Genomic DNA, 13,035 nt, shown 5'->3' with positions numbered 1-13,035 from the left:
CAGATAGCGCCAATAAACATGGAAACGTGTGAGAGAGCAGTTCTTTTTTCTTTCTATTAAATTACTCTTTCCGGTTCATCCGATAATTCTTATAGATGATCTTATTTCAAGTTATTTTCTATATCATATTGCTGACACCACTTCATGAATACTAATAGAAATTTTTTTTTTTCCAATTTTCAGACGGGGAATATTTATTTGCCGATCCAGAAAGCAAACTGTCCAAATACGGACCAAAAAGCTGGCGATCATCTCACACTCACGTACGGGAATTTTGTTTTATTGTTAATTGGACTCGTTCTCAAATCCGAAAATTTCCTATTTTTAGGGTCTAGATGCAAATGGTCGTCCACTATTAGAGCTACATTTTCGTGTGCAGTTCTACATAGAAAGCCCATTAATGCTGCGAGATGAAACGTCCCGACACAACTACTACCTTCAACTAAAAGCCAACGCAATTTGTCGAGAATTTCCGAAAGAATGTCCCGAACAAATATTAATTTTACTCGGTGGTCTGGCACTGCAAGCGGACTTTGGAGATTGTCCGGACGATATGAATACCGAATATTTTCGACTGGAAGATTACATTCCGCACCATATGCGATCGTCGTGGGGTTCAACGGCTCTCCAATCTTGCCATAGAGAGTACCGAGGCATGTCTCGTGCTGACGCTGAAACGAATTACATTCGAGAAGCATGTGTCTTGCAGGAAGCACTCAACGCACATGTTTTCCGAATGAAATTGAGCAAAAATGAAATTGGTGCTGGTTCGGTTTGGTTTATTGTGTACGCTAAAGGTATTAAAGTTTATGGCGATGACTTTCAACCAACAACGTTCCTATGGCCAAACATCAGTAAGCTCAGCTTTGAGCGAAAAAAATTTGAAATTCGTTATGGAGATAAGAAAACCATTTTATATTCAGCGAGTGATGATAAGAACAAAAATTTGTTTTCATTGTGCAAAGACACACATCAATTTTCGATGAAAACCGCTACAAGACTCAGTGAAGCTATCCGACGAGAGGAAGAAGAAAGTAGTTGCTTACACTCTTGCTACATGTATTCGAGAAGCCTCAATCTACCTTACAAAAATAAAGGAGATCAACGAATATCAGTTATATCGAGCACAAGTTCGAATACAACGTCGGGCATAGTAAGTGACCGAGTTCATTCCGAAGATGAACTGGAAATCATGATAAATACACCACCCGCAGTACCGGTAGCAGCACCATCAACGGAGAGTTTAGCTTTGGCTCATCTTTTGGATAATCCAAGCGTTAGTCGACAAACATCGTCGGTTGGGAAAGTTTCCCTTTGCGAAGTTCACGAATCAGTCGCTGCGTTATCAATTCATTCAAATTCTCGTTCAACGACTAGTGAACCGTTGGTGGAACATAAACACGACTGCGGTGTCAAAGATCCTACGGACACAGACTCACCGAAATCACAACACAATATTGGATCCCAGTGCTCCTCCACCTGTAGTACAATTGTTGTTACATCGGAATCTACCACACTTCCATCAATTCCAACAGAATCAACCCAAACTCGACGAAGAATATCTGCCACGAGCAGCTTGGAACTAGGCTTTAGTCATACGGCACAAAACTCAACACTAAGCGAAACGGTCAACACCTCAATTGACCTGAACTATGCTTCGAATCATGCAGAAGAGGAAGAAACCATGTCTGGGGTATATACTCTCGCTCATCAAGCACCAACGGAAACGAGTGGTGTGTACACAATGAGTAATAGTGAATTAACCGGTCAGTCATCGGAGATCGCTGAATCAGAAAGCCATGAAAGCTCTTACTACGGAAGCTTTCAACCTAAAAGCGATATCGATACTGAATCGGAAGCAACGAGGGATTCAGTGGATGGAAATTTCAGGAAACGAATGGACAGCGATGCTAGAGACTTTCGAATGCGCTCAGATTCGAATGTAAGCACGTCCGGCTCATTTCGAGGGGTAAGTGTTTTTCATTCACTCAAATTGTTCACCGATTGTTCATAAACAATTTTTTTGTTTGTAGGATGGTAGTGATCCTTCAGATAAAAAGCATGTGCTGCTAAGTGCTGAAGAATTAACTGACCTGATAGTGGGCCGTGGTACATATCCGTCGAGAAAAACCGTTAGTGATACATTAGATTCAGATTGTGATTATGTAACTTTGCCATTGCCATTGGATGGTGAAAGTTACTTACAAGGCAATCAGGATACTGCTCCAACTGAAGACGAGTATGAAGATGAATTGTTGCCAGCTAATCCACCAATACCACCAATTCGAGTGGACAGCAATTCCCACCGATCGTTTCCTATACTACCTCCGCCATATAATGCTCGACACGAAACAACTGGAATATGTGGACCGCCTGTTAAACGCAAAGATGATTGTCCAGCCATACCGTTACGTGATCCTCCGCCATATCCACAACAACCGAATCGAGTTCCACAACCGACGCCAACACAGCCACCAAGTGTAGTTTCATCTGAAGAGGCAGCCGCTCGGTTTATAACGACGCGACCACAGATTAACATTCTAAAGGCTCACACAAGTGTTATCGGCGAGAATCCGAAGCCAAGTTTTGCTGCACCAACCGTGGCTAATGTTCAGCAGTCGCACATGCCTATACCGACAACCATTGGCATTCCAATAGTTCCATATCACAACATTCCAGTGCAACACAAAAATATTTCCTATCCGTATCCGGACGGAAAGCCAAAACCACCAAGAACGTGTGTCCTCTTGCCTGTTATCAAACCGAGACAATATCTTCCACCTCCACCACCGACCTTGCCAAGACAACCGCCGCCTCCACCGCCACATCAATTAGCTACTGTTTATTCCAGTCAATTAGCTCGATCGCAAATAGAATTGTATCAACAGCAGCTGTATAGTGACGTCGACTATGTAATTTACCCGTTGCAAGATCCAGCAGTTAGTCAACAAGAATATCTGGATGCGAAGCAAGGTTCCATTTTGGCTGCAATGGCACAAAATCCTCCACCAGCTCCGTATTTAGCTTATCACACCGGAAGTCATCATGGAACGTGGGATTCATGCAAAGGTCACGCAATCTACCGAAGTACACCATACCTATCGATGGCCTATTCGACACACTCTCGATACGCGTCAACTCAAAATCTGTCCGACACTTACGTACAATTACCTGGAACATATTCTCCACTGTATAGTCCTTCGGTCGCCAGTTTATGTTCATCATACGAACCACCACCACCGCTTAGACCTCGACCATTGCCACATTCTGTAATATTTTCAAGATCAAAATCGGACGACAACATTTTGAAATCGGTTGAGACAGTTCCGAAAGTTCGGCGACTTCCACCACCGCCTCCACCGCCATATGATTACAAAAAACCAGTGAAGCCAAGCAATATGATGACTCCATTAAATAAGCCGCTACCGATTCCGCCTGGTAAGTAGCAAGTTTTAGAAGTGAAGACTGCACTGAATGCACAAAATCAATTTTCTAATGAAACCTTGTTCTTGCAGTTCCATCCAAGCAAACCACGTTATCGCATCAACAAACTACCGCAGCTACAATAGCTGAACTAACGCAAGCCTATTACCGTTCCCAGAACATAAACACTACACCAGTATCACCCACCAATCAGAATTCCTCCTCGCCAACAACCACCCCCACAACAACAGCTCCGGCCAACACAATTGACATTAACATACTCCGCGAAAAAAGTAAAAACATGGATCTACCATTAATATCGGCATTGTGTAACGACCGGTCACTGCTCAAACAAACTAAAGCATTTGTGATGCCCAAGCATCCGCGATTAACAATCAACCAATGTGACATGTCTCCGAAACATGGTAAGTACCCTGTGTCTGGACTGAGTACAACACAATTGGCAAAGCCACGAAAGACATCTATCGGCCATCGACACCCGAACGATAAATTGCCAGATATACCAATGCAGACAGCTGAAGGAAATAATTATGTTATGGATCCCACACCGACAGCCATTAAACATAAAAGCTACCATTCACAGCCTAATTTATAGTTGGATTATTTATGGTGTGACAAATTGTGAATTATTTATCGAAACTGAATGGTCAGGACCATTTTTGAGACGTTAAGTGTTGAGTGATTTGAATTTAATTAGGAAGACGATTTATTGAATTATAGTTACAGTGCGCGGAAATTGATGAGATTGAACATTTTTCTCACTTTTGTGCGCGTGGTGAAGAGTTCAACTGTCGAATTATAAATGAGCATAAAATAAGGTTAATTTATTCGATCAACTGAAATGATAGTCAGACTTCCACTGACTACACGTAACTGTGCATTTGAGAATAAATGTGAAACTGAACTTATGCGAATTAAATTAGTTTTTTAGAACAACAAGAAAACTGTGTACAAACAATTTCAATTGTCTCAAAACAGAATAATAAACTGATAGATGTAATGCGGACTATTAGTTTAAAAAAAAGAAAATGCAAAAAAGAATTATTAATTTTTAATTCGATTACAATTTAGGTATTTAAGTAAAACCGTTACTCTTAATTATTATTATCAATTGTTTAATGTTTAGCACACGAAAATATTTTTTGTTTTTATTTTAATTTACTTTTAAGCTTTTAGTAATTCGAGTAAACTATTTTCTAATTAAAAATGTTTTTTGAACAAAATAACACTCGCAATCGTTTTCATTTCGAAGCGGAACAATTTCCTCCTCAAGAAGATGCTTTCCGAAGGCCACACAAGGTAACGTTATAAGTGTTGCTTTAAAGTACAAGTCAGCCCTAGCAATTCCAGACTACAGTCTCACTTTTCCACTATTCTCTCTCCCTTTTGTTCATCTATTAGAATTCATATAAAACAAAAACCTTTTAGAACAGGATGGGTGACGCAAGTCCTTTTCAAAAGTACATATAGATATCAGAGAGGAAGACGCTCAAATGCTGTTTGGAAGCTAAAGCTCAAATGTAACAGTTTTTTTTGTATAATTCTACTATGTTTCTAGTTTCTAGTACATTTCGTCACTAGATGAATAATGTCTGCTGTGACATTTCGGGGTATATGTTTACCAGAGTGAGGTCAACGTAGGTTTGCTGAGCTAAATTTCTAGCTACATTTCACTGAGGTACACTGTAAAACTGATCAACCTTTACAAAATACAATAATCGATTGTATCTACTTCAAAATACTGCCATTATCCCCAATGGTGGTCTTCTCTCTGCGCACTCGATAGATAGACTTGATAGACTTTCCTGCAACTATCGTACGTTCCATACTCTTTTTGGAGTACATGAACTCTTTTTGTAAACCGTTTATTGCATACACTACTTCATTTCGGCTATGAACAGTCCTCCGTCCGAAATTATTTATATTTGTGGAAATATTTAGCATTGAAATAATTTTTTCGCAATGCTGGACTGCAGAAGATAGTAGTAGGTTATATTGGATGCTTAGAAAGTAATTCATTATATGAGGCAACCATTTTGTGGTAAAAGCTTAATTCACAAGTATTTTTTTGAGCAACAAGCTTCGGTAACTGTCTTTTCTACAAGTGTAGAGTTTCTACTTCCGAGTCGAAGCAAGTCGCTCAAAAATACCCGAGTATTACGAAATTGTTTTCGAATTAATGAATTACACAGCAGAATCCAGTGTACTCTATTTTACTGCCTACCACATGAGAAAGTTGAATTTCACAGAAAAACTCACGAGAAATGAACCGAAAATATTTCATATGAAATCGATCATCTTCGCAGGGGGCAAATTGCTTTGTGAAGTTCAACTTTCGCATGGGGCAGAGAGTAAAAATATTTTTCTAGTTTGAACTGGTTCTAAAAATTTGTCTTTTTACATTCCTCAATATTTTGGTCTTGCTTGGAACGTTCCTATCATATCATTTATTTCTTTCGTTTCAAGTTCCAGTACCCATTTTTAACTTTTGCCAGACAAGAAGTACTCTTTTTACATAACGAAATCTTTTTCAATTTTTTCATCTGGGAACCCTAATATAAACTCAAGAGACTAGTGGACAATTAAAACTTCAGCTGCACCTCGCCATCCAAGGTGCAGCTGCTATCCTTACATCACGCTCTTGTCTTCAGCCCGTAGTTGTGATACAGGTACAGGTGAAATAGTTTCTAAAGGTAAGTGGGCGTCATGACTTTTCTATATGAGTTATCGTTTCTCCGCCATAAACTTTTCAATTCAACAATTTCCTAGCGACACCCATTAGACAGTTTGGTAATTCCCGTCAATATTTGCGATGAAATTGAAAATTGAGCCAAAGTAACTCACAATTATACAAAAAAAAACAATGTACAGCGCCCGCACCCGCCCATTTCTATCCAACCCTGATAAATAAAGTAAGACGTTGATAACGTTGGAAAGTTTTCATGTTTAAATAAATAATTTTTTTGTTGCGCTTGATACTAAAGTGGCTGTACTTTGCGAAGAGATACTTGTTATCATCACGCCGTTATGTTATGTTTTTATAATACTTTTGATAATAAATTCACTTCATAATTTTCATTGGCTATCATATCAAACACTAAGAAAGTCTTTTGAGTTATTCGTTGAATTTATTCGTATGGAGTGAGTCTTCGTGTGAGACTCCAATTTAATTGCTTAAAAATATAAAATCAAGAAACAATGTAGTTCGTCACTCCAATGAATTATAATTACAATAAACTAAACTATAAAATGAAAAATAAACGACCGTTGTTACGAACTTAAATTACACTCCACTCAGTTTAAACCTATACATATACCATAATCGTCTGATTCAACGAAAACGTTTTAGTCGCTACTAACATAAAGCCGGTCTATCACCATTTCTTGACATGAAGAAAACTAACTTTTACTTCAAAGGTTTGATGAGTCCGGTTTTCACTCCATTTACGGCAGATAAGTGAGTTTCTTTGTCTAAGACTATGGCCGTAAACTGAAATATTTGTCTTCTACTTAAGGAAAAGCATTGTTTACAAAAACATTGACCCATACGCTGCATGGTTGAGACAGCAGGGAGTTGACGGAGTTTTAGTTAACGGCACGGTAAGCGAAGGGACGAATCTAAGCACCGAAGAACGCAAGCTTATTACCGAAAAATGGTGGAAAGCATGCCAAAAATACGATTTAACGCTTATGGCTCAGATCGGGGGTACATCCGATGTGAACGAGTTGGCTGAACATGCGGAAAGAACAAAAATTTCAGCAGTGCTCTGTCTACCAGATTACTTCTTTCGCCCCAGCGTTGAAGAAGAATTAGTCGAATATCTTGGAAACATCGCCAAATCCTGTCCCACTCGTCCATTGTATTACTATCACATTCCTCAATTTACGAATGTGAGATGTAAGTGATACAAAGGTTAATTTTTCCTGACAAGTTCATCAGATCACATAAAATTGTAATTTCAGTAAATTTGGCTCGTTTCTGTGACTTAGCTGAAGCGCAAATACCAACTTTTTGCGGAATTGAATATGCAAATGGAGATTTAGCTGAAGGTGTAACCGTACTGAAGCAAGGTCGAAATGTATTGTTAGGAAGTGACACCGTTCTAGCTGCTGCTTTAGTTCTTGGATTCGATTCAGCTATTTTGAGTTCATTGAATATTTGTCCTGAGCTAGCAGTGAATGTTTACGATTCGATAGCCGAAAACAAATTGGTGGAGGCGCGGGAATCGCAAAATAAACTCACTCAACGGATTTTTGAGATTACCAAGAGGGGTCAACTAGACTTTTTCGAATCAATGAAAAATGAGTTTAATAAGATTAACAGTGCATTCGAATGTGGACCGTGGCGTAAAACTAAATCCTTTTGAAATGTTTAATAAAGGGAAAATGGATTTGGTATGGAATGGCATGTGTTTCTTATTGTACCATTTACAACCTCACTACAAACTTCATTTCTGCTGTTTTTTTTTGATTGAACATAAAGCTTTGCTCTGGTGATCAATTTTCCATTTGCCGTACCTTTATCGACAAAAAATTAAAATAAGAATATTTAGTCAAAATTGGTTAAACCGTAGCACTGAATCAAGCATTCCAATATCGAAAAATATCGCCAAAGTGTCAAGTATCACCAAGAAAAGTCGCCAAAACTTCAAATTTTGACAAGACAAGAAATGAAGCTTGGTTCAAAACGAATGGTTATTAATATTGGTGCGCGGCGAAATTTCACGTTTTGGCGATTTTTCTGGGCGATACTTAACATTTTGGCAAAAAATCACCAAAGCGACGATGAATCACCAAGAAATGAAAGCTTGTCTGTCTTGACGATACTTCACACTTTTGTGATTTTCTTTGGCGATTCATAAATTCTGTTGCTTTTTTAAACCGCCAAAGTGTGAAGTATCGAAAATAAAAGACGTCAAAACGTGAAGTATTGACAAGAAAGACAAACTTTCATTTCTTGGCAATACTTCATACTTTGGCGATTTTTCACTGATAAACTTCACATTTTAATCTTTTGTAGATTTGTCTTTGGCGATACTTCACGGGAATATAGCGAATCAATAACTAAATTTTCATCTTGTTTATCAATAACATCATTTTGACATTATACCGGCAGAAAAAATCAACGAATATTTATCACCAGTTCCAGGTGTAATGAACTGCGACCGAGATACCCTTTTTACTCTAAGACGATTTTTTATGAGACAGCAATAATTCTGCAACATTTCTGACTATAAAACAAAGTGATGCCATTCACGTGATGCTATGTGCATTTTAAACTTTATAATCGATTTTTCGATTTCAGTAAAATAAAATAATCGGATCGAACCAGAAAATTACATAGAATTATAAAACATTTGACCTCATGTTTTTGAGACTTTCAAAAAATACTTGAACATGATATACCCATTTTTAAGAGATTGACACAAACCTACTTAAAGCAAAGAATAATTTCAATAAAATGGTTAACAATTTTAACACACACACAAACACAAGCGCATCAGGCTATAAAAGATTTGTGTACGTATTGGTGATTCATTTCCATCTCATTCATGTCAATAACAACTATAATCGAAATATCTTGCATCTCAGATGGAAAAGGGAGGTTCATTGGTAAGAAAGAGAGAGAAACATCTGAGTTGGTTGTTCTATACATTATTACTATCGAGCGATGAATTTAACGCTTTACCGATTAAAATTACAAATTTCCAACGACAATGAATGATCTAGAGTATCTATTTACCAATATCTATTTAAAATGGCATAATGGGGAAGCAGTAATTAGCCCCATAGAATTAGTTACTCTTGTGTGTCCATAACACTTCAGGAGATCAGGAGTAACTCTAGACGTCTCAAAGCTGTCAAGGAGTTACAGATATTATTAGCTATCGAGAAGTTAATCAAGGAGTTATAGCTATCGAGGAGTTACAGCTGTCGAGGAGTTACAGCTGTCGAGGAGTTACAGCTACCGAGAAGTTACAGCTATCGAGACGTTATAGCTATCGACAAGTCAAAACCATGGAGGAATCATAGGTCTCTCGTAGCAATAACTCTCGAATTGCGCAGGCCATTCCAGCAAGTGATAAAATCGCTTGAACAAATAGTAGTGGCAGTACAACCATTTTAATTGAATAGATTCAAATTAATCGGGTATAGTGTAATAATCTATATTATGCATGGCATCCTGGGACTATCATCATCAGGTGACCTTTCTGGTGATACAAGATAACCTTTCTGTTTGGCTAAAACATTTCAGAAATGTTGCTGAAACAATATAATTCGTATTTAATTGAATACGAAATCAGTGAAGAAGTTAGTGGCAACAAGTTCGGAGCCAGACTTTCCACAATTTATATCTCGGACTCGAAATAAAAAAAAATCATTTTTCTCTCTATAATAAAATCAGAATTGTGACGACTATAATAGAAAAACAGTGTAAAACGTGGAATTTTTGCAATTTTCGTTCCAACGCTAGTGGATCGAGTTTTTCATTAACAATCCATGGAACGTAATGCGAACATGAGTTACATTCTGGATTATAGGATACGATATAAAACTGCGAATATTTTGTGTTTTTCTGATTGATTGAATGTAATAGAGTTGCTGGCGATTGGGATTACTAATGTAAGTATTTTTTGCAATTCCATTTAACATTTCTTATTCTATTTACTCTGCCTGCGCGTCTAAGAAACACGTCTCGAAATTCTCGATTCACAGTCAAAACATTCAACCATAATCAAAACAGTTGCATTTTGCTTAGTGCTGGCTGCATTGGGAACATGCAAAATCCCCCAGTGTTATTGCCCATGAGACAATAATATCACTGGATGTATCTAGAAATTTTGTCACATTTACAAAGCCATAATCAATACGCTTGACGTAACTCGGTTCATTCAAAAAATGTATTTGTAAATAAAGCAATAGTAACATTGTCAACATGCAGTACTGCATTCACTGCAATGTATTCGAATCTTGCTTTGCAAAATTTTCTTCGGATTTTTACGGACAATTTACCATAACGTATACTATTTGCGAAATAAATGTATGCACAGCAGTGGAGAAATGCTGGTTTGTGTGCGATACATTTTTGTGGGAAAAGAATCGTAAGACTTTGTCACTTACTTTTTGCCAAGACATTCTTTAAATCGACTTCCCATGAAGCCATGATAGCACATTTTTGATCGAATGAATAGAATTGAAGGATTTGTCGTCTGCTACATTTTTCTTCATTTGGCCAAAAACGTGCCATCGTGGCTTCTTGCAACGCACTTCAAGCATGAGTGGTACTCTTATACTCTACTTAAAGTATATACTCTTATATACTCTTATACTCTACTCATGATGGACACTGTCCAATTTGGACAGTGTACCGAAGAAATTTTTACACTGTAAAAAAATTGGAATCTTTTTTCCTACAAAATAGTACTCTATTTGGCAGCTGTTATTAAAAACGCTTTTGCTTGAAGTGCGTTGCTTCACAGTGAAGAATGTCTTGTCCAAAGTCATTAAATCTTACGATTCTTTCTTTGGAAAAAATGCTTCACATTGACCAAAGTTTATCTTGTCTTATCAGGGGAATTACCCGCAATTTTATTTCGCCTCAATAATCAACTATAGGACAGCTTGAATAAAATGTCAGGTCTTTCCACTAATTAAAAAAGGATTTAGATGGATTTTCATGCAAAATTTGGCAAGTCCAAGGTCGACGACCTATGTTCAAATCTACTCGATTCTATTTTTAAGGAGCACTTGAACGAACATAGAACGGCTTCCCTGACCCTGACCTAAAGCATGCTAATATTATGCTTCCGAGACCATACTATAACTCCTGTAACAAAATAAACTAGCTCTGCAAAGGTGCTCATTACAATACTACTCCATTAAGTTTAATGTTTCAATGGAAAATTTTCATTTCTTCTTAAAATTTCAGAAATTACCCGTTTCATCTACGTATAAGAATTGGAACAAAAAGTTGAACAAAAAATGGCATTAGATTTTGCTGCTGGATGCTTGGGAGGTAAGTGCTCAAAAAAAATTTGTTTTTCAACACAATCATCGACACACGCATTTGTCACATAGTCGTCATTCATAAACACTTTTATCAAATTTCGCAAATGTGAACCAAAATAAAAAAAATGAACGACACTCAGAAGTTCTATGCTAAGGTTATCATCTGCAAAAAACATTTTACGCAACAACAGTTTATTAAAATCACATAGCTCATACGAACAATCATGTTTCTAGGTGCTGCTGGAGTCTTAGTGGGACATCCGTTCGACACGGTCAAAGTTCATTTGCAGACGCAAAGTCCCAAAAATCCTCTCTATCGGGGAACATTTCATTGCTTTCGTTCGATCATTGCCAAAGATTCAATTGCTGGACTGTACAGAGGCATTTCGAGTCCGATGGGAGGTGTGGCATTGGTAAATGCAATCGTATTCGGGGTGTATGGCAACATTCAACGGCGCTCGGCCGATCCGGATTCAATAAAATCACATTTTCTTGCTGGAAGTGCTGCTGGCCTGGCACAAAGTATTGTTTGTTCGCCGATGGAATTAATAAAAACGAGATTGCAGCTACAGTCACAAAATCCAAACAATAAACAATTCACCGGAGCGTTACATTGCCTGAGACACATTTTTCGAAACGAAGGATTTCGTGGGGTGTACAGAGGAATCGGAATAACGGCTCTACGGGATCTGCCTGGCTTTTCAAGCTACTTCGTTTCGTACGAAATGTTAATCAGAGCATCTCCGAATCCTGGAAATTTCTACCTGTTTATGGCTGGTGGTATAGCTGGAGTGATATCATGGATTTTGACTGTCCCAATAGATGTATTAAAATCTCGATTACAAGCGGACGGTATGGGAGCGCAACAGCAATATACGGGTATCAGAGATTGCTTCCGGCAAAGTTACAAAGAAGAGGGTATCGCCTTCTTGACGCGAGGCATGTGTTCAACCCTATTAAGGGCTTTCTTTATAAACGCTGCATGCTTCTACGTTGTCTCATGGACGTTAAAAATATTTGATCGTCGCACGGTTCAGGTGGAGTTACCAAAGGACGAACACATAACAATCAGTAATGGTTCACCACTGCAATCATTGGTTATACCGATTGTTATGCACAGAGATGACTCGAATCATTACAAAAAAAGTGTGGTGAAAAGTCTAGCTTATACTAACGCCTGTGCTCTGAATGATGCGTTGAGTAGTTCGGATTTTGTTGAACTAGCCAATGACCTTTGCGATGATGGCAATGATGATTATTGTAATTATAATGTGGATAGACTTATTGATTTTCCATCAGTTACTGGCACCGATGTAGTTTTAAGTGAATAATTTATTTGATTCGTCGAGAGAAAAAGTATTTAATTTTGTAATGTTTCAGTCGAACGAAAAAAAAGGTGCTCCACTTGTCTACTTGTAGTAGTATAAATCTGAATTAGTTTCAAACTAAATTACATAACGAAATCTAAGTTTTTGTTAAACTACTCGTTTTTTATTGTATGAACTGCCAAGGAAACCGTCAACGGACAGAAATTTTACATTCTTTCCAAAGTTAATTTAGAAAGAGGGGCGCTTCCGCTCT

At 37.9% G+C, this 13,035-nt stretch overlaps 3 protein-coding genes across 4 annotated transcripts in view; all 3 read left to right on the top strand.

Moving 5' to 3' along the window:
* LOC119066248 (protein expanded) overlaps positions 1-4,651 on the top strand; it is a 37,117-nt gene extending 32,466 nt beyond the window's left edge. The window contains exons 4-7 of the mRNA XM_037168572.1: positions 184-263; positions 329-1,969; positions 2,034-3,438; positions 3,516-4,651. Of these exons, the coding sequence (XP_037024467.1) occupies positions 184-263; positions 329-1,969; positions 2,034-3,438; positions 3,516-4,039 (3,650 nt within the window). The 3' untranslated portion in view covers positions 4,040-4,651. The remainder of the gene's footprint in view (positions 1-183; positions 264-328; positions 1,970-2,033; positions 3,439-3,515) is intronic.
* LOC119066249 (mitochondrial basic amino acids transporter) lies at positions 3,964-12,934 on the top strand. Of its 2 annotated transcripts, none has more exons than XM_037168575.1 (3): positions 3,964-3,976; positions 11,375-11,461; positions 11,689-12,934. In XM_037168575.1, the coding sequence occupies exons 2-3, from the start codon at positions 11,428-11,430 to the stop codon at positions 12,783-12,785; spliced, it is 1,131 nt and encodes a 376-aa protein (XP_037024470.1). In that variant the 5' UTR covers positions 3,964-3,976; positions 11,375-11,427; the 3' UTR covers positions 12,786-12,934. The 2 variants fall into 2 exon arrangements, with proteins under 2 accessions (XP_037024470.1, XP_037024469.1); XM_037168574.1 differs by lacking the exon at positions 3,964-3,976 and adding an exon at positions 9,741-10,068.
* LOC119066250 (N-acetylneuraminate lyase-like) lies at positions 6,517-7,847 on the top strand. The gene is made up of 3 exons (XM_037168576.1): positions 6,517-6,901; positions 6,960-7,342; positions 7,408-7,847. The coding sequence occupies exons 1-3, from the start codon at positions 6,834-6,836 to the stop codon at positions 7,809-7,811; spliced, it is 855 nt and encodes a 284-aa protein (XP_037024471.1). The 5' UTR covers positions 6,517-6,833; the 3' UTR covers positions 7,812-7,847.
* Positions 12,935-13,035: the final 101 nt, after the last annotated feature.

The sequence above is a fragment of the Bradysia coprophila genome, chromosome IV (genome assembly GCF_014529535.1).
Source record: "Bradysia coprophila strain Holo2 chromosome IV, BU_Bcop_v1, whole genome shotgun sequence".
Classification (NCBI taxonomy): Eukaryota; Metazoa; Arthropoda; class Insecta; order Diptera; family Sciaridae; genus Bradysia; species Bradysia coprophila.
This window is presented reverse-complemented; position numbering and strand designations above follow the sequence as displayed.